A 27,523-nucleotide genomic window follows, 5' to 3' on the forward strand; every position below is an offset into this window, starting at 1 on the left:
GCACGGGGCTTTCCTGAGCTCGAGCTCTCCTCTGTCCTGCTGTACATTCTGGATGTAGGTTGGCAAGCTGAAGTGTACCTGCCTGCATTAACCACATCTGCAAACCTAAGCACGAGAACTTGTTTGCATTACTTCTGAGTAGATGTGTGCAGAACCAGACTGCCGGAGGCACAACTGAGCCCAAGTGCTTGAACCCCCTGGGACCAAAGCGGTGAAGCATCTCCGGCACATCCATTGATTTTAAAACAAAGAGACAAATCTAAGATCCCTCCGTTAACTGTGACCCCTCCGCCCCCGGTTCAGATTAGAGATGGCCCAGCTCTATTGAGTTTTAATGCCATAGTCTCGTCAGGAACGTTACAAAACAAACACCAAAGACAGCGGTAACTGCCCCGGCTTCTGAATATTTACATTCGTTTACAACATTTTCCTTCAATGCACATCAACAGCACTACGTAAAAGACTTTTCTGATTGCAGAACGGAAAGGGGGGGGGGACCATGGACTCGGGTCTCGTCTCTGCTGCATTCCAGTGCTCGATGAGCTACAGTTCCCCACCAGCAAACTACATCCTGCTGCTCTCCATTCGCCGGCAGAGGCGCCAGTGTTCTCGTGAGACACTCTGCCTGGTGTTGGCAGATCCCCGTGCCGCAAGATTATATTCCACGGCAGCATTTCAGCTCCTCGGAGCGCCTCGCTGAGTTAGATGCTGGAAGTCAAACTGTGCTTCATGGGCCTCTTTAAATTAGGATGAAGTCCTGATTTAGGACAAGGAGAAATGGAGATGGGGTCTGGAGACAGGACGTCGTCCTTGCACAGAGGTAGATGAGCATTTCCGGAGGGGGGAGGAGCCCCCTGCCCCGTCAGCAGGCTCCAGAGCCACCCCCGGAGGCCCGCTCCGCTTCCCCCTGCCCGGTGGAGAGGCAGCCGTGCTGCAGGAGAAGCTGCCTGCAGGAGAAGGCCTTGGGGCAGCGGGGGCAGCGGTAGGGCTTCTCCCCGGGGTGCGTCCGGATGTGTTTCAGGAGGTGGTGCTTCTGCATGAAGCCCTTCAGGCAGACGGGGCACTGGTGGGGCCTCTCCCGGGTGTGGGTCCGCTGGTGCTTCACCAAGTGGTGCCGGCGGATGAAGCGCTTGCCGCAGGCGGTGCAGCGGAAGGGGCGCTCGCCCGTGTGGGTGCGGTAGTGGTTGGTGAGCTTGCTCTTGTCCACAAAGCTCTTCTCGCAGGCCGGGCATTGGTGGGGCCGCGCCCCCGTGTGGCTCATCTGGTGGCGCAGCAAGTGGTCGGAGCGGGCAAAGCGCCGGGGGCAAAACCTGCAGACCAGCTGTTCCTTGCTGCCCAGCTCTGGCGTGGCCTCCTGGTGGCTGCTCTGGTGGATCAGCAGGTTGACCTGCAGCCGGAAGCGCTGCTGGCACCAGGGGCAGGCCCACTCCTTCTCTTCCCCTGGGCCCGGAGGGGGCATCCCCTTCCCTTCCTCTTGCGGGGAGAGCGGCCCCTGCAGGGAGGGGCTCTTGTTCGCCTGGGCCAAAGGCATGCAATAACTGCCTTCAGCTGGAAGGCTTCCGTGGCTCCTCTGATGGTTTAGGAGGCCGATTTGGAACCGGAACCGCTTCCCACAGTCTGGGCACGCGTACGGCCTCACCTCCGCGGCCTTCTGCCACTCCTCCACGCTGACCTCGCCGGTGGCCAGAGTTCTCTGCTCTCCCGCAGGGCTGCCCGGCCACACCTTGGAGTCGGGAGCGTCTGTGCCCTGGAAGCCGCTCTCGCCCGACATCCCGATCAGCATCCACGGCTCAAAGGTTTCCACCTCTTGCTCGGGCTCCGTTTTGATGCTGACGATCTCCTTGTCCGTTGGGAGGGCTGAGAAGGGGAAAAGGGACACTGAGAATCTGCCCTCAGACCTCTCGGCCGCTCCCCACACAGGCGGCTGCATCGTGCCAGGAGGCCCTCGCTGGCAAGACGCCCAGCCCTGCTCGACGAGACGTCCAAAGGAACCCTCACAGCAGCTCCCAAGAGGAATGGCCGTCCCAACTGCCAGCCAAGAGCAAGCCTCAGGCCCCGACTGTGAAGCTACGCTCTCCCCACTTGAGATCCCACCCCCATTGCCCTGAAAACCACAGACCAGTCATGCTGGCAGCCCCTTCTGCGGTCACAAAATGAGGTTTGCACCTCCGGCTTCCAAAAGTTCCTCACAACAGGCGAAGAGGTCATCCATCTCATCACACCCAGCAGGACTAGAAAATGGATTCATTTGTTGACATTATTTCTAGATCGCCTTTCTCTCTGGGCGTCCAGGTGGGTGACACAGACTCCCCCCCCCCCCCTAAGTTCCCTAGATGGTGACCTGGGCCGATTGCCGGCAGCTGAAGCGTTGTATCTACACTGCAATGGCTTCCCCACAGCCATGAGTCACAGAAACATAACGGTTGTTTTTTGTTAAAGAAAACCCCACTCCTGCGGTGCCCAGTTCTGCCTTAGGCACCATCTCTTGGCAGAAGGTGCCAACTTGACATGCAGTGGATGCCTAGACCCCGGGGTGTGGCATGGAAGGCATCTCCCTTGCTCCTTCCCTCCCTCTGAGCCTGGCACAAATCTCTTTCGGCAGCAGATCCAAGTCCTGCCAAGCCCTGGCAGGAGGGAGGGAGGCCGGCTGGCCTCTGCTAGACTGGCGCTCAGGTAGACTCACCTGTGCTGGGCTTCTCAAGGATCTGTCTCTCGGCAGAGTCTCCCTCGCCCCTGAAATGCATCTTATCCAAGGGCAGGAAGTGAGGGCTGGGAAGGCCGCCGTCTATGGAGAAACAGATTGGGGACCATTATTTCCTGGGAGGTCACGGCGCTACCCGTTAAGCTGAAGTGTGTCGCTCGCACATCTACGCCCTGGAGTCAAAAGCTAGGCTGCCCGATGGACAGGTAACACCTGGTTATTCAGAAAAACAAAGCCCCCAAGGATCAGGATCCCTACAGACCTTTCTGATGACAGGAAAACATTCTCCCGCAATCCTAATTAAAAAGCTGGCTCGATGTGCCTCACTTTATACTTTGATTTCTAAGAGATACACACTGAACTAATTTTTTTTTAAAAAAAATAGAATTGGTATGGAAGAATAATGTCACTAGAGGAGCACAGCGCACCACAAAAATGTTTCTAAAAAGCCACACCATACCAGGTCGCACCCACGACTCCAAGCTAAGAACAACTTCTCTCGTGTTTGAAATACATCCTCATTCCATGGGAAAAGCAAAGGCATCCAGTATTCATTATGCAGGGCGAGGTAAGAGTGTAGTTTTTGCTTCCAACATTTAGGAAAGTATAGTAGGCCTTTTGGGGGGCAGCAGTCTTTCTGGTACTGGCTGGATAAAGAAGCCAGTGAAGAGGCAGAAGAGAAATCAGAAGGACGTTGGAGTCCCACGCAGGGTTTCTTAGTTTGCTTCCCAGGCTATGCCTACCTATTTCCAACTTTTGTTTCACAGTGATGAGGACTAGAATGCTTTTCTGTTTTACAAAAGGGAAGCCGAGATTCTCCGATTCCAGTTGTTAGCGGCTATACTGCACAGATCTTTATCATAAGGTCTTTCTCTCAAGACGATGCATTGACAAGCAGTCTCCTTCTAAGAACGGCTTGGTGTGCACTCAGTCACATCCCTGCCGTGGGACGGTCTTCCCCAACACTCCACAAGGAGCTTTTTCTGCATGAAAGAAAATAAAGACACACAAGGAGGGGGGAGGAAGGGTGGGCAACCTGACCCTGAACAGAGAAGCACCTGCAGAAGTCCCACTGGAAGGAAGGGGCACACGTGAGCCCAGCCCCACCCCCAGAAAGGGCCCACTCTCAGGAACAAGGTCCAAAGGGCTGCCATGGGGGAGGGGGGCCACAGACCCTGCCTCTGTTGGATCTTGGCAGGCAGAGAAGTTCACCGAGGAAAAGGCTACCAAAGCACACAGGTGGGCATGCAAATACAGGGAAAGACAAAGATCATTCAAAGCATTAACCCCACCCATTCGTTTAATAGAATCACAAGAGTTAGAAGGGACCTCCAGGGCCATCTAGTCCAACCCCTTGCACAAGGCAGGGAATACGCAAGCCCCTCCCCCCCTGCGCATACCCCCTTGCAGGCTCCATGCCCAGAAGATGGCCAAAGAGCCCTCCAATCTGGCCTGGAGAAAAAGGGCTGCCTGACCCCAAAGTGGGAAACAGCATTTCCCCGGGCAAGAAAGGAAGGGCTATAATCGCCTGGACAAAGTAGAGGGACAGATGCCATGAATCCATTCCGCTAACGGAAGGGCCTCCCCGTGACGAGGAGCTTTCTACTTAAGCAAGAGGTCCTTTCACCACTGACAGCAGGATCTCTTGTGTGCCAAAGGACTGCACCTCCACTAGTGGGACGCACCTAACCTCTTGGTATTTATTTCAGTTTATATCCCACCCTTCCCACAGGCAGGCTCAAGATGGGTTTACAAGGTCACATAAATTGTGACGATGAAGCAATACCGAATCGAGTTTAACCATAAAATCAGGAAGCTAAAATCAGAATCATAATAGAGAACCAATGTAAGACATGGCCACGGTGGTGACGCTCTGATGGAAACATAAGGAAGGGACGGTGGCTCAATGGTAGAGCATCTGCTTGGTAAGCAGAAGGTCCCAGGTTCAGTCCCTGGCATCTCCAACTAAAAAAAAAAGGGTCCAGGAAAATTGGTGCGAAAAACCTCAGCTGGAGAGCTGCTGCCAGTCTGAGTAGACAATACTGACTTGGATGGACCCAAGAGGCTTTGATTCAGTATAAGGCAGCTTCATATGTTCTGTTATTAGGGGAGGGATGGTGGCTCAGTGGCAGAGCATCTGCTTGGTAAGCAGAAGGTCCAAGGTTCAATCCCCGGCATCTCCAACTCAAAAGGGTCCAGGCAAGTAGGTGTGGAAAACCTCAGCTTGAGACCTTGGAGAGCCATGAATGGGGCTGTGGCTCAGTGGCAGAGCATCTGCTTGGTAAGCAGAAGGTCCCAAGTTCAATCCCTGGCATCTCCAACTCAAAAGGGTCCAGGCAAGTAGGCGTGGAAAACCTCAGCTTGAGACCCTGGAGAGCCACTGCCAGTCTGAGTAGACAAGACTGACGTTGATGGACCAAAGAGAGTCTGGTTCAGTAGAAGGCAGCTTCATATGTTTATAGAGAGGGACAGTGGCTCAGTGGTAGAGCATCTGCTTGGGAAGCAGGCGGTCCCAGGTTCAATCCCTGGCATCTCCAACTAAAAAGGGTCCAGGCAAGCAGGCGTGAAGAACCTCAGCTGGAGACTCTGGAGAGTCGTTGCCAGTCTGAGGAGACAAGACTGGTGGACCGAGGGGGTCTGATTCAGCAGAAGGCAGCCTCACGTGTTCACATTCTAAGTGGTGCAGACAGGTATTGGCTGCAGACCAACTGGCTGCAGGCCTACCGGTAGGGGAAGCCAAGAATGAAAAATCTGGACCCCCCTCTGCGTTCAGAAGTCCATGATCTTCGGGAAGGACACTGGACAAAGACCACCCCCCTGGCCTCTGCTTCCCCCTCACCTCTTCTCAGAAGGCAAAGCCATTGATGTGAGAAGCCGAGACCCACCGGTTCAAGGCTCGCCAGTGACGGGACCAGGTGTGGGGCCCCTGTTCCACCCCCTGCCCTCTGGGGGAGTGCCCTGGCTCCAGCGGGTGCCACATTTCAGCATTCCTCTCCGCTTCCATCTTGTGAGAGATGCAGAGCAGGAAGGTGAAGCCTTAAGTGTCCCTTCTGCCCCCTCACACGAGACCCCTGAAGCAGAGATCTTGGTCTTGATCCTTCCCCTGCGGTGGCGACTGCAGGCCAGAGAAGACCCTGCTCGGAAAACAGGACCGAGAACTACAGAGAAAGGCCTAATGACAAAGAGCCCGTCTGCTTCAAAACTCAGTGCCTTCGAACGGAGAGTCCTGACCAAGGCTCCCTCTAGGCTGTGAGCAGAAGTTCTTCTCTGCAAGCTGCTGGCCCTCAGGCTGCTGCATCAATGAGTTTGTTCTGGGTCCATTTTTCCTGGGCGAAGACCAAAACGTGTGAGCTGTAGGCTCAAAATCTGTGAGCTGGTTCACACTAACTCAGCTTAGAGGGAACGCCGGTCACGACTCTTCCCCTCCCCCAACTCTCAATTTATTCTCATCCCACCCACCCCCTTCCTTCCTTCCTTGGAAAAGCTCAGGAGGTCACGCTGGGTTTTGCCCTGGCCAGGGAAGAGGAACGGGCCCAAGATCCGCCCATGTGCGCAGAAGAGGAAGAGGCGCCCGTTGCAATTCTCAAAGGGAAGCCAAGTCAAGGGGAACTCCACAGTCTTTCAGCCCGTTGCCCAGCCTAGCCCAGAGGGAGTCAGGAAAAAGACACCGCTATGTCTCGCCCCTCCCAACAACCTCTCCAGGAAGGGAGGAGCAGGCAGGAGAAAGGCCGCTGTCCATAAGGCTTCCCCCGGAGTCTCCTTTTCTGCTTCTCTTGACTTCACTCTGGGCAAAGTTCTGTCTTTTTGAATTCCATGCAAAGCCCACGAATGCTGTAAAGGTACCTGAGTGGGGAACTTCCCAAATAGCCTTACTAAGAGCTAAGTAACCACCTGGCCGTCTCTGCAACGCAGACCCGCTTGGCTCAGGAGCTTCTGTCTCCAAAGAAAGGTTCCACTCAACAGAACGCTCGCTTACTTTGTTTCCCAATTTTCTAATTTATTTCGTAGTTGCTACGGAACAAAGGGGGGGGGATTCCGGAAAATATATAAAAGTGTGGGGTGATGTTTTTCGCTTTGAACAAATCGGGTGGGGGGAGGGAGAGGAGGTTACAGAAGGATGAAAAGGTGCTCCATCGTCTCCAGGCCCACAGGAATCCGTCTTGGACATTCAGACGTGGAAACGTCCCAGGAACTCACAGCCACGGGGTGCCAGTGGGGAGGGAAAGCTGCAGCATCACACGCTTCACACCAGAAGGAGATCGGGACGATCCATTCCAGGGCATGTCTTTATTCGGAGGGCTTCTAAAACCGTTCTCATGTGCCTGAGCCTGCCCTGCCTCGGTGCCAGGCCAGGAGGGAGGCTCTGTCCCCCCGCTCCCCGTTCTGAGGTAACATACTATCCCGCCCCCCCTCAAAGCCCCTGCCCTGCTCCAGCGCCAGGCCCCCGCCGGGAAGGGCCTAGATGAAGATGGCGTCCAGCAGCGCCTCCCGGACGGCCGTGCCCATCAGCTGGTTCTGCTCCCGCAGGTGGATCTTCTGGTGCTGCAAGAGGTGCTGCTTCTGGGTGAAGCTCTTCTCGCACTCGCCGCAGCGGTAGGGCCTCTCCCCGGTGTGGATGCGCTGGTGCCGCACCAGGTCCGAGGGGTGGCTGAAGCTCTTGCCGCAGTAGAGGCAGGCGAGGGGGCTGCCGCCCCGCCCCGAGTGCAGCCGCTGGTGGGTCACCAGGCTCTTCTTCAGGGAGAAGCTCTCGGGGCACCGGCTGCATTTGTAAGGCCTCTCCCGGCCGTGGCTCTTCTGGTGTGGCCGGTAGGCCGACTTGAGGTTGAAGGTTTTCACGCATTTGGCGCCGCCAAAGGGCTTGTCCCCGGCCGCACCTCGCGGGAGGGGCTTCAGGTTGTGGCTCTGCTTGAAGGTCTCCTCGCAGGCCACGGAGGTGAAGGCCCCTCCCCCCGTGTGGATCCGCTGGTGCAGGGTGAACTGCTGCTTGAACGTGAAGCTCTTCTCGCACGGCGGCCGGCCGTAGCCCTCCGAGGTGGCGTGGTTCTGCTGGTGGGCCAGGAGGCTTTTCTGAAGCCGGAAGCCTTTCCCGCACTCGGGGCACACAAACGGCTTATCGCCTGGGCGGTCGCGCTGGCACCCCGGGGCGGGACTGCCCCCCTCACCTGGCACCGCCTCGTCTGCCTGGCCACCTGAGTGGCGCCGCGGGTGGATCAGAGCGCTGTAGCGGCTCCCGGCGGGCGGGGCGCTGTGGAGGAGGGCTTCTTCCGCACACTGCAGTCCCAGGGTCTCGCACAGCGCTCTCTGCGCCTGGAGGACTTCCGCCTTGAGCACCAGCCCATCATCTGAGGGGGTTAAAGAAAAAACGTTTTGTGCACGCTTGCCTGGAGCTGAGGGAGCGAGACCCACACAAGCCCCGGGCCCACCAGTTGGGGGAAGTGGGGGGGGGCCAGGGCCGCTGGACTGCTGCTCATCCCCCACGGGAGGCTCCAGGCCGGGCAGCTTCCATGCCAGCTCATGCACTGGGTTTAAAACCTGGCGCTTGGTTTCAGGGTGCCACAGCAGAAAGAGCATCGGACTAGTCTCTGGGCGAGCCCGGTTCGAATCCCCTTGGGCCAGTTGCTCTCTCTCAGCTTGGCCCACCTCAGAGGGTTGTTGTGAGGATAAAACAGAGGAGGAGGAGAGAAGCCGCTCTGGGTTCCCATTGCGGGGAGAGGCGGGGCAGAAATGAAGTCAAAGCAGAGCGAAAAATCAAGAGGTGTGTTGCTTCCAGGTTCCTGTAGTCCAAACCCCATTGCACCAGTCACTGGGTGTCCCATCCCGTTGGCTGCATCAGGCCAGGCAACTCTCAACCGCAAGCCCAGCACCCTCGGAGGGTGACCCTGGCCGGCCCACGATGCCTGCGCTGCACCACCCTCGCTCCCCTCCTGCCCCAGAAGGGCACAAGCTGAGACCCACGAGGCCACCAAGAACAGGTGTGTGCTTCAGATTCACCCTGGAAAGGCTGCTGCAGCTGCCCCTGACTTCACCCGGGAAAGGCACCCTGCGGGGATGGCAGCTTGGCCACACACACACAGGGCCAATGGAACAGGCCAGGTCTGCTCCCCTGCCAGCCAAGCTCAAGGAAACACGCTGGGCTTTTCTACAGACTGTGCCCTAGTTTCTCCTCTGGCTATTTGTACCATGGCTTTGCTCAGGTGTCTGCTTCCCCCCTTCCCATCAGAGGAAAGCCGGGCCCGACTTCCACATACACACCTCCCCCACCCCAAGGCACATCCCCCCCCCCCTTGTTCAAAAGAGCAAAGAAAAGCACAGAAACACAGCCTGGGCTGGCAAAGCAGCAAGAGAGGGAGGGAGGGAGGAAGGGAGGGAGGGAGGGAGGGAGGAAGGAAGGAAGGAAGGAAGGAAGGAAGGAAGGAAGGAAGGAAGGAAGGAAGGAAGGAAGGAAGGAAGGAAGGAGGAAAAAGAAAGAAAGAGAGAGGGAGGGAGGGAGGGAGAAGGCAGCAGCCCTGGTCCTACGCAAAGGGCTGGATGTCACTCGTGCCTCCACTCAACCCGTTCTGCTCCTCTTCCCAGTCCACACTTTTCTCCTGGCGGCCTCTGCACCAGCCTCTTCCCTGCTCTGTGCTCAGAAGCCTCCAAAGAGCCCCCAGTTTCTCCAGAGAGGGGAGGGGTCAGGAGCGCAGTTCATGGCCTCCATGCCCCACATCGCCATGGACTTGCTGGGCTCAGGAGCTGGGGAGGGGGGCGTGTTTCTTACAAAAACCAGACTGGCCTCCAACTCTGGAGAGCTCCTTCTTTCCCGGGGCCCTGGGTCTCCTTCCTCCTCCAGGAACCAAACAGGACAGGCCCCGCCCCTTCCCTGGAGCTGGCCTGAGCAGAGGGCCAAGGCAGAAGAGGTGGGCTGACCAGCTGGGCTTCAGTTCTGCTGCTGCTCTTCTACTGGCTTTCACGGCAGTTCTGCAGTTTGGGTGATTTGAGATGCTGAACACTCACGGAGCTGCCTTCTACTGAACCAGGCCCCCCTCAGTCCATGGAGGCCAGCACTGACTACTCGATGGGTCTCAGGTCCTCCCCATCACCTCCCTCTGAACCCCCTGGGGTTGAACCAGGGACCTTCTGCATGCCAAGCGGATGCTCTGCCACGGAGCCACAGCCGTTCCCGTGCGCCAGACCCTGCAGCTCTAGTTGTCAACTCCTTGGGGAGTCTGTTAGGTCCCTGGGTGGAATTTAAGCTGTTGCCCCTCCTCCTCTCGAAGCCACCAGGGGGACAGAGAGGCGACTGACGGCACCCTTGCAACAAGACTCAGGCAAAGCCCGCCCACCCAGCACAATGGGCCAAATGAGCCCCCCCGGGGACCCCCTCTCCTTTGGTGCTGGAGAGCTCCGGCCTCAGATCAGAAGCCAACCCCTGGCGTAGCCACAGACCTCCCCGTGGCCTCCATTCCCCACCACTTGAAAGGGCAGAAGGGGGCAGAAGCCTGCGGGAACAACACAAGAACGGGGCCTTCGGGATGCACCAAGCTGAGGCCCTCGGGGGTCGCCCAGCACAGAGCAGGGGGGAGGCAGGGAATGCCCGGCATGGGCCAGAAGTCAGCAACCTGGAGAGCCACGTTTCCCTTCTTTCTTATTAAAAAGACACTGCCAGGGCTGACGGCTGCAGAGGAGAGCCAAGTGAGATCTCAGCACCTCGGAGATGATCCTCCTGGAGGGGGCGGGGGAAGGGCTCCAGCACTCTGCAGCAAGGCCCAACCCACTTCCAAGAGCCTGCTCATGGGGCAGGGGGGAGTTCAGGCTGCACCAAACGGTTGGGCTGCCTCAGTCCGGCACAGAACCGGCACCACCGGCCTCCCCTCCCACTTTCCCAAGCGCTGAACTAGCAAGCAGAAGGCGAGCCAGAAACACCCAATCTGGGACGAAAACGCTCACATCGCGGAAGGGAGGAAGGCAAAACCAAAACCAAACAGGAAGCGAAACTGCGGAAAGGCTCCAGTGCACGGGAGGGGAGGGACAAGTCAAGGGAGAGAAAGCCACATCTCAGGAGGGTGTTTCGCCTTGCTGCGCTCCCCACCCATCCACCCAGCCCCTGCCACACACTTGCCAAGCTGCTCCTTGCATTACACCGAGACCGAGAACTGGCCAGGAGCAGGTGGAAGACGAAGCAGGCAGAAGAGCTTCTGCTTTGCATAGGAGCCCCCTCCCCCCAAAAAGTCCTCCAGCTCAAGGGTTTGTGGGACAGCAGGAAAAGCAAAAAGAGTGTACAAGAAATAAATGTATAGACACTGTGTCAATTTCTTAAAACACTCAGCGATGCCAAGTCACACAGTAAAAACAATTCCTTTCATGAGGGCAGCTTCCGATGCAGAGAAAGGGCACTCCTTTTGCACATAAAGTCCACGTTGGCAACGAAGCTTTGCACATTTCCAAACGCTCTGTGTGGAATCAGACCCTCCCCAGATGATGCAGCTCCTAAGGGGAAATAAACTTCTGGAGCAGACTTCAAGAGCCTGACTGTTCTCTCAAGTACAACAGTCAGGCTCTTGGAAAAGCATTTCAATGCGAAATGTGGTCTGAAGTCGACTGACACGTAAGGAATCCTTCTACAGAGTCTATAAATTTTGGGGATATATTTATTTCTTTTTTGTTTTTCCTGCTGTTCCCTACTGTGTTGCCACTTGCTTTTCCCAAGGGTTCAAGGGAGCTGAGCTGGATGGACCGGTCATGCGGGGAACTCACTCCAATGCTGGAGGGTGGGGAGAGAAGCACAAAGGGGGGTTTTGTAGCTTGGCTGCTCTCAATTTTATCCCGTTCTGCCCAAGGGGCAACCCAGACTCACTGCCAACAAAGTCCATCAGCCCAGCTTTGGAGGAGGAGCCTCGTCGCTTTGGCTTGCTGAGCAGGAGGCACTCCAGGGGAAGGAGTCAGCTGCTGGGGTCGAACCTTGGCACCCTGCGCTGCAAGAGCAGATCTGCTCACATTCAGCAACCCGTGATGACGGTCCAAGCTCTGGCAACAGCTGGGGCGGAGACCCTGAACAAGGGAGCCAGGCGGACAGAGCCAGGAAGACACAGCCCCCGATGCAGTGCGCCTGCCAGCCCTGAAACGTTTCCTGAGGCCTGCCCAGTGTTTTAAGGAAGCGGGTGGGGCCAGAGGGGGCTTTTGACTAACAAGGCTTCCGATTGGCCACGGGAGTTGCGATGGGCTGTGCAGGTTTTTAAAAATCTTGCTTGGGCAGCGGCTGCCCCCACAGCACAAGGGTCTGCCCGGTGTGGCTGAAGGGATGCTGCGGTGGCGGCCATTTTGCGGCAGCCATTCTGAGGCTACTCCCGTCACGTTGGGTCGGCATTCCAAAAGTGCCTGCAGGCTCCAAGAGGTCAGAGACCTGCGTAAGAGCACAGGACCACGAACAAGGAGACGTGGGCTGAAGCCCCAGGGGCTGGTCTGGGGCCAGGGCGCACCTTCAGCTACGCTACCTCACCTTTTATCCTTTCTTTTTGCTGCCCTCTGCTTGCAAGAAAAGCAGGATTTCTCTTTTTAAAAAGGAGCTGAAGGTTGTGAGGTTTGGGCAGACGGCCACCCTTCCCCCCGGCTCCTCCTGCCTCCAGCCCCCCTGGCACAGAACTCACCCAGGCTGGGCTTGAGGCGCAGCTGGCCTTCTCTGGCGTCTGGGGGGCCCTCGAGGTTCAGCTCTTGCTCCTGCTTCCCTGAGGAGCCAAAGGAAGACCCAGCAGCCTCACAGTCTGCGCAACAAGAGAGCAGTTAGAGGGCTCCCCTTCCAGCCACCCCCACCTTCCAAGAAGCGATTTGCGTTCCGGGCTCCCGGCAGGGCCTAGGCGGGATCTGGGGTTCGTTAGGCACACCTGCCATCGGGATCTTGATTAATAAAACAAACACTTGCACGGGACATGGGCCTTCTCCCAGGCTGGGGTGGCAAATGGAGTCCTTTGAGGACCGAGCACTAGAGCACTTCCTCTCTCTTCTTGCTCTGCAGCAGCCCGACCCCAGGAGGGTCCGCCCCTCCCGCAGCCCCCCCCACTCTGGGACAAAGTTATAAGTTTAATTGCATTCAGTCTCATGCAGCATTCAGTTATACTTTCCCATTGCAGGAGTCACTTCCTTCTTGGTAGCTGCAATTCCTTCTCAGCAAGGTTTAGTGGATTCTGTGAGTGTCAGTCTCCCAAATTGGGTGCTTGGGCCCCTACTTGGTGGAATGAGCTCCCCTTGGAGATTCGAGCTCCACAGGACTTGTCAAAGTTCCACAGGGCTTGCAAGACAGAGCTCTTCCACCGGGCTTTTAACTGATCCGGCAGGCGTCCCTTCGAATGCCCTTGCTTCCCCCCCCACCCCATTTCACACTCTTGTGCTTATATTTACATTTCACACTCTGGTGCTTATATGGCGCTGATAGTCATTGGCCATACAGGCTGTGATGTGTTTGCCGCTTATGCCTGAAATAGTGTCTGTTTCTTCTGAATAGGCTGTTTTGACTACTGAAACTGTTTTATGATGTTTTAATTCTGAAGTTTGTTTTTACTGCTGTAAGCCACCCTGAGCCCGCTTGCAGGAAAGAGCGGGGTATAAATTCAAAAATTAAATTAATTTTGCTGCAGGCAAACTAACTGAGCATCATATCCTACCATACTAACATATTGACTCTGGCTCTGAACACATGAAGCTGCCTTCTACTCAGTGAAACCGCCAATCTGTCAAGATTAGGGCGCTTCCACACTCTTTGGTGTAGCGGTTAAGTGTGCAGACTCTTATCTGGGAGAACTGGGTTTGAATCCCCGCTCCTCCACTTGCACCTGCTGGAATGCCTTGGGTTAGCCATATCTCTGGCAGAGGTTGTCTTTGAAAGGACAGCTGCTGTGAGAGCTCTCAGCCTCACTCACCTCACGGGGTGTCTTTTGTGGAGGAGGAAGAGAGACAGTTTGGTGTAGTGGTTAAGTGTGTGGACTCTTATCTGGGACAACCGGGTTTGAATCCCCACTCCTCCACTTGCACCTGCTAGCATGGCCTTGAGTCAGCCATAGCTCTGGCAGAGGTTGTCCTTGAAAGGGCAGCTTCTGTCAGAGCTCTCTCGGCCCCACCCACCTCACAGGGTGTCTGTTGTGGGGGAGGAAGATAAAGGAGATTGTGAGCCGCTCTGAGATTCAGAGTGGAGAGCGGGATATAAATCCAATATCCAATCTTCTTCACACACACTAAACAACACACTTTCAATCCACTTGCACGTTGCAACTGGATTTTATTATCTGAAATGGCAAAATCCACTTGCAAACTGTTGCTCAAGTGGACTGAAACTGCATTATCTCACAAGTGTGAAAGTGCCTTTAGTCCTGCCGCGTCTCGGGCAGTGAAAGGACTTTCACATCAGATGCTGCTGGGGACTGAACCTGGAGCCTTCTGCACGCAAAAAGCAGGGGCTGCACCACTGAGCCACACCCCATCCCCCCTATGTTTCTTGGCAGCGATGAACCACCTGTGGCACCTCCCACAATCCAGCGTCTTTCACTCACCTGCACTGGGGCTGCTCGGACACCTCCTTCCTTCAGCATCCCCCTGGTCTCCCGCGTGAACATCTTCTCCTTCAGCAGGACAGGACAGGACAGGCCTAAACACCAACCCTTCTGTTTCAGGATAGAAAAAAGGAGAGAAAGACAAGTAAGGTGGTTCTCTTTACAATGCATCCACCAAGCTAACTTGGTTGTTTCTTAAAATTCCATGGGAACTAAATTTCAGGGGTTGGTTGCTCCATTCTTCTATAACCACAAGAATATCAGAGGCACAGTTAAATTAGGTGGACAAGAACATCCCTAGGAAATCCACGTCCTTTGGTTTTACCTAGACTTGCAGCAAGGGCAATTAACAGACAACTTTTATTACTTTTTATTGCTATCCAGTCCAAATGGCCTTCCAATTTATTACACTATTTCGCCATTTGATCCTACCTTTGTATCAGTTTACACTTCACTCTTAACCCACCAGCTACATGTATTTCAGCCCACTGTACCCTCTCCCCTCGTATGAAGAAGTCTGCATGCATACGAAAGCTTACATTCTGAATGAAACTTTGTTGGTCTTAAAAAGTGAGACTTGACTCCTACTTTGTTCTACTGCTTCAGACCAACACAACTGCCCACTTGGATCTATCTACAATTCTATCCTGATAGCCCAAATTCTGGCCTATGGGCTTCTCCCCATCGGAATGCCCTGAAGCCCCTTCCTGAGATGAACTTTCACCCGGAACAGAAATCTCACGGGGGCGGGGAGAGAAACCTGTGTGTGTCGGAATCCTAGGAGGGCAGAGAACCACATTCCAAGCCGGTTCTCTGTGCTACCCCACCTCTTCTTCTGGCCCAAGTCAAGAAAGGCAATTGAGGCAGCATCTTACCTGGGCTGGGTTCTGCAGGAATCTCCCCCTCCTTGGAGACCTCTTCCTCCTCTTCACAGGGTGGTTTCCCTTGCTCGATCCGGGACAGAAGCTCAGGCTTCGCAATGGCATAATCTGTGGGAGGAAAGAATACTGAGCAGATGACTCCGGTTTTAATGAGGGGGGACTGCTAATACCACTGCTGTGACTAAGATGCATGCCAACTGCTAGGCAGAAGACAGCAGTGAGGTGAGCCACGCCTCGAGGGGCTGCAATCTATAACCAAAGGGACGGATCCAGCAGAGCAGATCTCTCCTCCCCACCTTCCCCAAGCAGGGTGCTGTCTATCCCAGAGCTCCTTTGAGGACTGGGAGCGCCTCTCAGGCCAAAGGTGCCCGAGGATCAGGTGCTCCAGCAGCGAGGGCAAACGAGGTCTAACGGAGGGATGGCCAAACTTGTTTAACACATTTTTAATTGATTTATTTAATCAAATTTCTATCCCACCCTCTCCTTACATGAGCCACATAGAATAAATAACAGATGTTTGAGAGACCCAAGACGTGAATGTCAGATGCTTGAGAGAAGGAAGGAAGGAAGGAAGGAAGGAAGGAAGGAAGGAAGGAAGGAAGGAAGGAAGGAAGGAAGGAAGGAAGGAAGGAAGGAAGGAAGGAAGGAAGGAAGGAAGGGAGGGAGGGAGGGAGGGAGGGAGGGAGGGAGGGAGGGGTGGAAAGAAAGCAACTTTAACTTCAAATGTGTTTGCCAAGTTGCTGACTGGCGTGGCTTGGCAAAGTGATTTAAATGCCTTCTCCAATGGGGCAGTGCTGGCTTTCAGAGCCACACGATATATGTGAAAGAGCCACATGTGATTTCTGAGCCGCACTTTGGCCATCCTGGTCTAATGGCTTCTCCGTGCACACAGAAGCTTCACATGGAAGAGAGAATTTTGCTCAGCTGCCCCTTGACATTGCAGAGACACCGCCCCCCCCCCGGACATTCCGCTTGTCTCCCAGCCCTCAAAGAGGAGTTTCTGCTACCTGGAGAAGGCAGGGAAAGAGGGACTTTGCCAGCTCCTCCAAAGGAGCCAATCCAATGGCCAGGAAAGGGAGAGAGATCTGGAACTGACTCAGGAGCCAGCTTCAGGAGGGACTGGATAAGCATCTGGAGCAGAGGTCCATCAATGGCTATTAGCCACAGCTTATTAGCCACAGCAGTGGTTTTCAAAATAAACTGTGTTTCTCTGTCTGGGGTAGTGATGCTCTGTCTTTTTGGTGCTTGTGGGGGGGGGGGGACAGTGGGAGGGCTTCTAGTGTCCTGCCTCCACTGATGGACCTCCTGATGGAACCTGGGGTTTTTTGGCCACTGTGTAACACAGAGTGTTGGACTGGATGGGCCATTGGCCTGATCCAACATGGCTTCTCTTATGTTCTTATGTGACACAGTGTTGGACTGGATGAGCCATTGGCCTGATCCAACATGGCTTCTCTTATGTTCTTATGTGACACACAGTGTTGGACTGGATGGGCCACTGGCCTGATCCAACAGGGCTTCTCTTCTGTTCTTATGTGACACACAGTGTTGGACTGGATGGGCCACTGGCCTGATCCAACATGACTTCTCTTATGTTCTTATGTGACACAGAGTGTAGGACTGGATGGACCATTGGCCTGATCCAACAGGGCTTCTCTTCTGTTGTTATGTGACAAAGAGTGTAGGACTGGATGGGCCACTGGCCTGATCCAACAGGGCTTCTCTTCTGTTCTTATGTGACACAGAGTGTTGGACTGGATGGGCCATTGGCCTGATCCAACAAGGCTTCTCTTCTGTTCTTATGTGACACAGAGTGTTGGACTGGATGGGCCACTGGCCTGATCCAACAAGGCTTCTCTTCTGTTCTTATGTGACACAGAGTGTTGGACTGGAGGGGCCACTGGCCTGATCCAACAAGGCTTCTCTTCTGTTCTTATGTGACACAGAGTGTAGGACTGGATGGTCCATTGGCCTGATCCAACAGGGCTTCTCTTCTGTTCTTATGTGACAAAGAGTGTAGGACTGGATGAGACATTGGCCTGATCCAACAGGGCTTCTCTTCTGTTCTTATGTGACACAGAGTGTTGGACTGGATGGGCCATTGGCCTGATCCAACATGGCTTCTCTCATGTTCTCGCATGAGTCCCTAGGGAGAGGAGGGGAAGTGGAGGGGCTCAGAAGCTGAAGAAAACGACACCTGAGGGAGGAACCGGGCAAAAGGACTCAGGCAGAGAGGGAGACAGAAGGGGTGGGGTCAACAGCAGAGCCACTGGTGTGGAAGGAGGAATCAAGCAAGAGAAGGTTTCAGCCCAGCTCTCCTGTTGCTTTGGGATGTGATGGAACCTACGGTGATTTTGCCTAACAGATCACTAAGCATATGTGAATGGCTGCTGGGGGGTGGGGGGAGGATTGCATAATTATTTTAAGAGAACTGTTTCACACAATGAATATAGGATAAAGGGGACACCTTTAAAACCAACAAGTTTCATTCAAGGAATTCATGAGCTTTTGTGAGCAAGCACATTTCTTCAGATAAAATGAAATCAATGAATGCAGGGTTTTCTGAAAGCAGCAACACATCCAGGTGCCACCTTCCCCAGAGAAAAGACCGGTGGGGGAGAGGGGATGTTGGGCAAGGCTGTCCTGCTCAAACCACCCGGCACAGACCTCAGCGTATCAAAAGACAAGAACTGGGGGACAAAAGTTTCAAATGTAAATCCTATCTGTATGACACAAAACTCACCCGGTGCACCAAATAGATTTCACCTTCCCAACACCTCCGCTGAGCCAGGCGGCTCTGTTCACTTTGAGAAGTGAGATCCTTGTAGTGCCTCAAAATGCCCACCCACCCCCCGCCCCGCCCCCTGTTCCCAGTGACAAGGGCTCCTTTCCTCAGTTCAGAATGTGCCCCCAGTTCTTCCATCCCTGCACGTCACATCTCATAGCTCACTCTGCAACCCAGGGAGGCAGCTGGGAGCAGCCAAAGGCACCCCCGGGACACGCCCCCTGGCACGGAACAGGATGTTTGTCCAGGGAAATTTAAGCAGACTGACAAAGGGGCAAACCGGCTTGGGAGTGCTGGACTTTGGTCACAAGTCCCTCGCAGGATTAGGGAAACTGGGCCAAAAGTCAAGAAAAACCAGACCAGAACTACTAAGAAACTTCCTGAAATCCCCCCCCCCCCCCATTCCTCTGCAGCATTTCTAAAAAAAAAAGGGGCCAGAGTTCGGCTCTTTCAGTTGTGGGCAGCCATCACAGGGGAGGGCTGGTGTGGTGTAGAGCAACGGATTAGGATCTGGGAGGACCGGGTTCGAATCCCTCACTCCATTATGGAAGCCTGCCAGGGGACCTCAGGCTGTCACAGTCTCTCAGCCGAGGCTACTGCAACAATAAAATACTTTGTCTTTGACGTCACCATCTTGTTGTCGTGAAGATTCAATGGGGGAGGGGGGAGACAATGCTAAAAGGTAGTACAGCTCCTCAGCCAGGGAGCAAAGCAGGAGACATCATAAAGATAAGCAAGAAACAAAGATGATGCTTGCGTGTTCTAACTGTCCTGGTTTGGCATATATGTAAAAATGCAGTCCCCTTTGCAAGCACCAGTCATTTGCGACTCTGGGGTGATGTTGCTTTCACAACATTTTCACAGCAGACTTTTTGCGGGGTGGTTTGCCATTGCCTTCCCCAGTCATCTACGCTTTCCCCCCAGCAAGCTGGGAACTCATTTGACCGACCTCGGAAGGATGGAAGGCTGAGTCAACCTGGAACTGGCTACCTGAACCAGCTTCTCCTATGATCGAACTCAGGTCGTGAGCAGAGCTTAGGGCTGCAGCACTGCAGCTTTACCACTCTGCGCCACGGGGCTCTTATATATAGTATAATATAATATATACAATCTTATATGTAGTATACACGGGGCTTATATATAGTAGCCTCAAAAGTGTGTTTTCTGCCAGGAAGGAAGAGGAAATACACTTGAACATATGAACATCTGAAGCTGCCTTCTACTGAATCAGACCTTCAGTCCATCAAAGTGAGTATTGTCTCCTCAGACTGGCAGCGGCTCTCCAGGGTCTCAAGCTGAGGTTTTTCATGCCTATTTGCCTGGACCCTTTTTAGTTGGAGATGCCGGGGATTGAACCTGGGACCTTCTGTTTACCAAGCAGATGCTCTGCCACTGAGCCACCATCCCTCCCTTAAGTTGCCTTCATTCCTTCTGAACATATGAGCATATGAAGCTGCCTCCTACTGAATCAGACCCTCAGTCCATCAAAGTCAGTCTTGTCTACTCAGACTGGCAGCAGCTCTCCAGGGTCTCAAGCTGAGGTTTTTCACACCTACTTGCCAGGTCCCTTTTTAGTTGGAGATGCCGGGGATTGAACCTGGGACCTTCTGCTTACCAAGCAGATGCTCTACCACTGAGCCACAGTCCCTCCCCTTAAAAGAAGAACCCAGTTGGACATTAAAGAAACAACACTAGATTGAACCTCAGCAATCAAGGAGCAGCCAACAAAGGAGCAAGAGACGTCGTCTTTACCCAGAGAGACCAGCGACTCATAATTGCTCTTCATGACATTCTTGTAGAGCTCCTTCTGCCAGCCCTCCAGGTTGCCCCACTCCTGCTCGGAGAAGTAGGCAGAGTTGTCCTGAAACGTCACTGGCACCTGGAAGCACAAGAGTCACAGAGTTAGATGGGTATGGATAGGTGACCGGGGGCCAGCTGCTTCCCTTTCCACTCCAGCACCGGGTTCTGCCACCTTCTGCATTCCCAGGACAGGACCGCTTAGTGATTCTTCTTCAGCCGCAGCTCACAGAAAGGCTGCCTGGGGCAGAGAGGACTGAGAAGCTCTCTGGCTGCATATTTCCCAAACTTCCCCTGACAGGCGAGCTCACTTCCCATGCCTCCCCCTCCTGTCCAGACCACCATTTAGGGATCATCCAAAAGTTCAACTCCTTCACCAAGCTGCCTCGCCAGCCCCAAGCCAAACACGACTTTGTTTTACTCCCCCTCCCCACAGAACAGGCAGAGAGAGGAAGCGAGCTGGCCTACACCCTCCCCAACTCCATCTCGAGACAAGTCTATTTCAGGCTCAGCAAAAAGGCTGTTCTCACTGCCAATGGAATAAAAGCATCGAGGGGGGGGGAACGAATGAGAAACATTCCAATGGCCTGTTACCCTGACCTCATCTTTCTCTGCTCCCCTTGTCAAATTTTACCCTGCAAGCTCTCCAGCGCAAGAGCCTGCCTTGTTGCTTGGCTGTCAGGTGCCATTTACACCGGTTGCACCTCATCAGAGACGTCACAGAAACTGTCCAATACCCGCACACGTGAAATCTGCACGACCACATCAGACAGCTGCGCCACTGCTTACTACTTCTAGGGAGCTGAGCTGGCCCCTTGTGGCGGCAAGCGAGCACCAATTCTGCAAACATCATACGCTCACGTTCAGGCTACAGCTACGAAGCATTTGGGAATGGCTGCAGGACGGGCATTCCGCTACCATCATCTTCTTGCTACAACTGTCTTAATTAAGACAGTCCAAACCTCTGAGCTGTATTGTTTATGCACGATAAAGAAGTCCATACTTGTTCCTGGCCTGTCTGTCCTCGCAGATCAGTGGCCCGGCATTCTGCCCACCCCTTGGAAGGCGGCCTCTGGAGGACACGCCCCTTCCCCTACAGCAACCCTCCCATCTTTTGCTGGTCCCGAACTGCGCTTCAGCATTAAACCTTGACATTAAATCTGTACTGAGGAAGCCACAGCGGCCTCAGTCTGCAAGACAGGACATTTTGAAGGCTGTTAATTCATAAAGTGAAAGTCAAGGCGGTCCCCTGTGCAAGCACCAGTCGTTTCCGACTCTGGGGTGACGTTGCTTTCACGACGTTTTCACGGCAGACTTTTCACGGGGTGGTTTGCCATTGCCTTCCCCAGTCATCTACGCTTCCCCTCCCCCCCAGCAAGCCGGGCACTTGTTTTACCGATCTCAGAAGGATGGACGGCTGAGCCAGCTACCTGAACCCAGCTTCCGCCAGGATCGAACTCAGGTCGTGAGCAGAGAGCTTGGACTGCAGTACTGCAGCTTTACCACTCTGCACTACAGGGCTCTGTTAATTTATAGGGCCAGCAAAATCAGAAGTGACTTGAAGGCACTGAACACAGAAATACACAACAGAGCAAGGAGCTACACCCAAGTCCACACAATGCTGGGGGTGGGGGGGGGGGAACCCACGAGACTCTTCCCAACCATCACTAAAGCTGAAAAAAACTTTCAGCAAGAGACCCTTTAGTTAAACAGGGATGTCAAATATGCGGCCCGGGGGCCAAATCAGGCCCTCGGAGGGCTCCTATCAGGCCCCCCAGCAACTGGCTGTCATCTGCTTCCTTCTCCCTCTCTCTTGCTTCCTTCTGCATCACAGCTTGCTTTGCCAGGCTTGCTCAATCGCACAGGAGTTACAAAACAAAGCCTCTATTTTCTCCATTGGCTGAGGCTCCTCCCCCCTCCTGGTCCCCTGGGGAAGGAAGGAAAGAGCCAGAGCTTCCTTTGCCCAATTCCCTGAATCCTATGGGAGAGATACAAAGAAAGCACCTTTAGGACCAACGAGTGGTAATGTTTTAAGTTTTTTAAAAAGAATCTTTCATTGTGTTTGTCTGTGTCCTTTATAAAAATGTATATCTCTATCTAACCTTAAATAGGTCCACACACGGGCCAGCCTGACAAGGCCTCATTTATGTCAGATCCATTCCTTTAGTACAACCATTTCAGGTGCAAAGAGGTGTGAGGAAGCGGGCAGCCCCGCGCAACCTGACCTTGGGGGTTTCCCCCTTGGAGCCCGGGGGCAGCCTCAGGATCCAGAAGTTCCGGTTCTTCAGCAGGTTCTCCATGTTCTCCAGCCTCCTCTGGAGCAGCCCGTACTCCTGGATCAGGGTGCCCAACGCATTCAGCTTGCACTCCATCTGGTTGCCAAAGTCCACCACGGTGTTCTCGCAGTCCACGTATTTCTTCTCATTGGTCATCATCCTTCGCTCCAGGTTCAGCAGCCGCATGGCGTGAGAATCCACCTTCCTCTCGATGGCTTGGATGGCAGCCACCACCGTCCACAGGGAGAGCTCAGCCACATTCTGTTTGGAGTCTCTGGCAAAACTCTGCTCGGCCTGCAAGGGCACCGCTTGCCTGGGCTCCATGGCGCAACGCTGAGGCTCCTGGGAAGGAGAGAAAACGCTCCGTCACCTTCTTTTATCTGGGTTCAGAACTTCCCCTAGGAGTCAACCAAGTGCTTTCCCTAACATTAACAGCAGAGAGAGCACGTTTTGGCTTTTATGCTCAGGACTGGCCTTGAACCTCACGATCACAATCAGGGAATACTTAAGACTAGTTTACACCTTCTTTGGGGTGCATAAAGCACTTAAGCTTCCTTAAGAGCCAGTTTAGTGTAGGGGTTAATTATCTGGGAGAACTGTCATATACAGCAGCGGTCCTCAACCCCCGGGCCGCGGAACAGTACGGGTCCGTGGCCTGTGAGCAACCGGGCCACGGAGCGAGGAAGAGACCTTCTCCTACTCCTCATTTAAAGACCCCTATGGGAGGGCAGGGATGGGGTGTGGGCAAAAGCCCCAGCACCCCCAACCCCACCGGTCCGTGGAAAAATTGTCTTCCACAAAACCGCTCCCTGGTGCATAAAGGTTGGAGGTCACTGATATAGACTAGAGGATGGTGTGGAATTGTTTTCTGTGGCCTCGGAAGGTCGGACCAGAACCAATGGGTTGAAATTATATCAAAAGAGTTTCCGGCTCAACATTAGGAAGAACTTCCTGACCATTAGAGCGGTTCCTCAGTGGAACAGGCTTCCTCCTTGGGAGGTGGTGGGCTCTCCTTCCTTGGAGGTTTTTCAACAGAGGCTAGATGGCCATCTGACAGCAGTGAAGATCCTGTGAATTTAGGGGGAGGTACTTGTGAGTTTCCTGCATTGGGCAAGGGGTTGGACTAGATGACCCTGGAGGTTCTTTCCAACTCTATAATTCTATTCTATTCTATTCTATTCTATTCTATTCTATTCTGTTCTGTTCTGTTCTGTTCTGTTCTGTTCTGTTCTGTTCTGTTCTGTTCTGTTCTGTCCTGTTCTGTCCTGTCCTGTCCTGTCCTGTCCTGTCCTGTCCTGTCCTGTCCTGTCCTGTCCTGTCCTGTCCTGTCCTGTCCTGTCCTATCCTATCCTATCCGGGTTTGATTTTCAACCCTCCACTTGCAGCTGCTCGAATGGCCCTGGGTCAACCATCGCTCTCGCAGAGTTGTCCTTGAAAGGGCAGCTGCTGTGAGAGCCCTCTCAGCCCCATCTACCTCACATGGTGTCTGTTGTGGGGGAAGAAGGTAAAGGAGATTGCAAGCTGCTCTGACATTCAGAGTATAGGGCAGAATATAAATCCAATATCATCATCTTCTTCTTCTTCCTCAACAGGATCCAGACAGACTTTGCCTGGAGACCTTTCTTTTCTGCCTCAGGGCCGCTTCCACAGAGACTGTTGCAGCCTGATGACGTGTGCATGCACACAAAAGCTGACATCTTGAATAAAACTTTGCTGGTCTTAAAAGTGCTACCAGACTCCAAGTTTGTTCTACTGCTTCAGACCAACACAACCGCCCACCTGGATCTGCAGCCACGAATGTAACAGCAGCAACTCCCAAAGAGACAGGGGGGCCCTTTCTTTCAGAGTCCCCAGTCTCTTCCAGAGGGGCTGCGTGGCAGCAACCTCCCCAGTCCAAGCTCTTATGCCAGCCATCAAAGAATGTTTGCTTCCCCAGCTGCTGTCAAGGTAAGTGCTGAAGATACAGAGCAAGAAGAGACCAACTCACGAGAAACTGGTCTGTGCTGTTTTCGCAGTGACTCGTGGCTTCATGGGTTTGGGGAATATTTTTAATTGTTTAGTTAGAAAAAATTCTGTACCACCTCTCCAAAGAAGCTGCTCAAGGCAGCCAACAAAACATGATAAAAACATAACTTGCTATAACAATCTTAAAACAGTAAAGAGTCCAGTAGCGCCTTTAAGACTAACAGTCTTGATTGTAGCATAAGCTTTCAAGAAACACAGCTCTCTCCATCAGACGCACACCCTCCATGCACGTGACAAAGAGAGCTGTGTTTCTCCAAAGCTTACGCTGCAATAAAATGTGTTAGTCTTAAAGGCGCCAGTGAACTCTTTAATATTCTGTGGCAACAGACTAATACGGCTAACTCCTCTGGATCTATGAACAATTTTAAAATAACTTTAGAAACCAGCCAGGGCATAAACCACTAAACAATTTAAAAGAAGTCTCTGAACATTTCAGGCTAGGAGCAGGCTAGTCTCCCTGAGAGAGGCAGGCTATAAATAACATAAATAAATGCAACGGTAAAAGATTAACCTGGTCATGAAATGCCCAGCTAAAGAGAAACGTTTTGGCCCAGTCAGCTTGGAGGGGAAAGGCATTCCACCCCCGCAAAAGCCCTCTTGCTGCTCACCATCCACCTCTCCCTCCTCTGAAGGGGGGAGCACAGAAAAGCAAGGCCGCTAAGGAAGATTTTAGCTGGCTGGTCAGACAGTGTGAGAGAAGGCAGTGCCTCGGGTACCCTGGTTCCAATCCATTAGGACTTTCAAGTAAGATACAGCACTTTTGAGGCAGGCAGGCTGGGCAGATCCTTCAGCAGAACTAGCCTGGCAGCTGGGTTCTGAACTAGGTAAAATTTCTGGTCCAGCTCTACATGGAGAACACTATTCTAATCCGGATGTGATCAGAGCACGGACCACCACGGTCATACCATACTTTTTGAAGAACAGCCATAGTTGCCGTATTAGCCAAAGGCGACAAAAGGGGTTCTGGCCACAGAGCAGAACTGAGCCTCCAACCTAGGCCAAGAGCCAACAGCACCACCAAGCTACAAACCTGCTCCTTCAGGTGGAATTTAATTGCATACACAACAGGCTGACGTATAACAAACACTGAGCAAATAAATTAGAAGACACTGGCTTTATATCCTGCCCTATACTCTGAATCTCAGAGCGTTCACAATCTCCTTTACCTTCCCCCCCCCACCTCACACACACATAACAGAGACCCTGTGAGGTGGGTGGGGCTGAGAGGACTCTCACAGCAGCTGCCACTTTCAAGGACAGGGTCTCAGAGCTGCTCACAATCTCCCATACCTTCTCCCCCACAACAGAGACCCTGTGAGGTGGGTGGGGCTGAGAGGACTCTTACAGCAGCTGCCCTTTCACAGACAGGGTCTCAGAGCAGCTCACAATCTCCTATACCTTCTCCCCCCACAACAGACACCCTGTGAGGCGGGTGGGCTGAGAGGACTCTCACAGCAGCTGCCCTTTCACAGACAGGGTCTCAGAGCAGCTCACAATCTCCTATGTCTTCTACCCCCACAACAGATACCCCGTGAGGTGGGTGGGGCCAAGAGGACTCTCCCAGCAGCTGCCCTTTCAAGGACAACTCTGCCAGAGCTATGGCTGCCCAAGGCCATTCCAGCAGCTGCAAGTGGAGGAGTGGGGAATCAAACCCGGTTCTCCGAGATAAGAGTCCTGCACTTCACCACTACACCAAACTGGAACTTTCCTTTGCCTTGAAGCACTACCTGGTCCTTGTCAGTTTTCTCAAGCTGGGGATCACCACTAACTAACAGGAGAATTACTGTCTTTTAAAATATGTTTTATACATGCCCATTTTCAACCTTTGAGAGAGCTGAAAATAGCAGAATTTATTGGAAATGTTCCAGCTCTGTGTTGGCTTTGCATTGAAAGATGCTTAGAGCCTCTCACACATATATGCCTCGTTTGCCCCGTGCTAGCTCAGTAAGAGGCAGACTGCTACGCCTTCCAAGGTCAGCCTTGCCTTTGAGAGTGGTTTTCAGCTAGAGGCTGGGACCCACAAGAGGGTGATGCTCAGCCTTCAGAAGATGGTGGCACCTGCAAAAAGACCCTTCTTTCTTTCTGTGGCAGGGAAATTTTGTTTGAAGGCTTATTAAAGTTATTTTTAAAAAGACACAAAAAAAGAGGGAACCAGATGCAAAAGGGACCGAGCACCACCGCACTTAACATTTATGCTGAAGAGCTCTTCTCCAGCTGCTCCACCAAAATTCTGTCCTCTGTACAAGCACAAGTTCTGCTATGTTTCTGCTCTCTCAAAGGTTGAAATGGGCATAAATACACATATTTAAAAATACAGCCATTCTCCTGCTAGTTCGTGGTATCCCCAGCTTGGAGGAGTCTGACAATGACCAGTAGTTCTTTAAGGCAAAGGGAAGTTCTCCCACTCCAACACCTGCTATCCAAGATCCCTCTTGAGCAGATGAGCTTAGGCCTTTCTGGGTGCCAGCTATGGACCCTCTTGCTCAGTTGTGGTCCCTGGGGCTTCAGGGATGCTGGGAATGGATCTCCATGCCAGCTGGCAGTGGCTGTCCGGCCAAAAGAAGCCACCGCTCCATACCTGCCACCTTGAGCCCTTTCAGGGGAGGTGCAAGGGAACAAAAAGAGGGCTGATCCTCTTTCCTGGACCAGTCACAGGGGAAACTGACATCAGAAAGCATCCCCCCACCCCAGGCTCCTGACATGGCCACCTCCCTCATGTCCCCTGGGACAAAGGGGATTCCTCTCGGTCATAAACCCAACAGAGACCCAGCTCTGCTAGGGTTGCCAACCTCATGGCAGGGCCTGGAGATCTCCCGGAATTACCAAAGAATCACCAAAGGAAGCATCTTCCCATCCAGCCACCTCCCTCGTGTCCCCTGGACAAAGGGGATTCCTCTCGGTCATAAACCCAATAGAGACCCAGCTCTGCTAGGGTTGCCAACCTCATGGCAGCGCCTGGAGATCTCCCGGAATTACCAAAGGAAGCATCTCCCCATCCCGGCCACCTCCCTCGTGACCCCTAGGACGAGGATTCCTCTCCACCACAAAGCCACCACCTCTTGGGGTTGCCAACCTCCCGGTGGGGCCTGGACCCCCCCCCAGAATTAGCAAAGACCTCCAAGCACCCGTTTCCCACAGCAATGGGCAGGCATCACACCCCTGCCCCCTATCCCCGGGCCTCGAGCGGGCATCCTTCTTCCTCCATGGGGGGGGGGGGTAAGGAAGCGCCGCAGCAGAGCCCGAGCCCCGCCTCCCCCCTCCCCTCCCTTTTGTTCCCCTCCCCCGACGGCGGGGAGGGCGGGGCAGACCGGAGGAGGGCGGGCGCCGCTCTGGAGCTGGGGCTGGGGTGGGCTGCCTCCCGGCAGGAGCCCCTCGAAGGCGGCGGCGGCGGGGTGGGGGAGGGAAGGGGCGGGGAGGCACCCACCGGAGCCCTCTCAGTCACGCAGCTGGCGCGCATGCGCAGCCCTGGGACGCCTTCCCAGCGAAGGGCAACGCGCACGCGCGGGCGGCTTCCTGCGGGCGGCGTCGCCACAGCGCCCCCC

At 53.9% G+C, this 27,523-nt stretch overlaps 1 protein-coding gene across 1 annotated transcript; it reads right to left on the minus strand.

The window, feature by feature from the left end:
* Window positions 1-862: 862 nt before the first annotated feature.
* LOC132578299 (zinc finger protein 777-like) lies at window positions 863-27,439 on the minus strand. Its single transcript, XM_060248238.1, has 8 exons — window positions 27,406-27,439; window positions 21,906-22,298; window positions 19,636-19,762; window positions 15,093-15,206; window positions 14,218-14,328; window positions 12,325-12,438; window positions 2,684-2,785; window positions 863-1,857 (listed from the first exon to the last, which is right to left on the minus strand). Exons 1-8 carry the CDS (start codon window positions 27,436-27,438, stop codon window positions 863-865), a joined length of 1,989 nt encoding a protein of 662 aa, XP_060104221.1. The 5' UTR covers window position 27,439.
* Between the last annotated feature and the right edge of the window lie 84 nt (window positions 27,440-27,523).

This window comes from Heteronotia binoei, chromosome 10 (assembly GCF_032191835.1).
Source record: "Heteronotia binoei isolate CCM8104 ecotype False Entrance Well chromosome 10, APGP_CSIRO_Hbin_v1, whole genome shotgun sequence".
Classification (NCBI taxonomy): domain Eukaryota; kingdom Metazoa; phylum Chordata; class Lepidosauria; order Squamata; family Gekkonidae; genus Heteronotia; species Heteronotia binoei.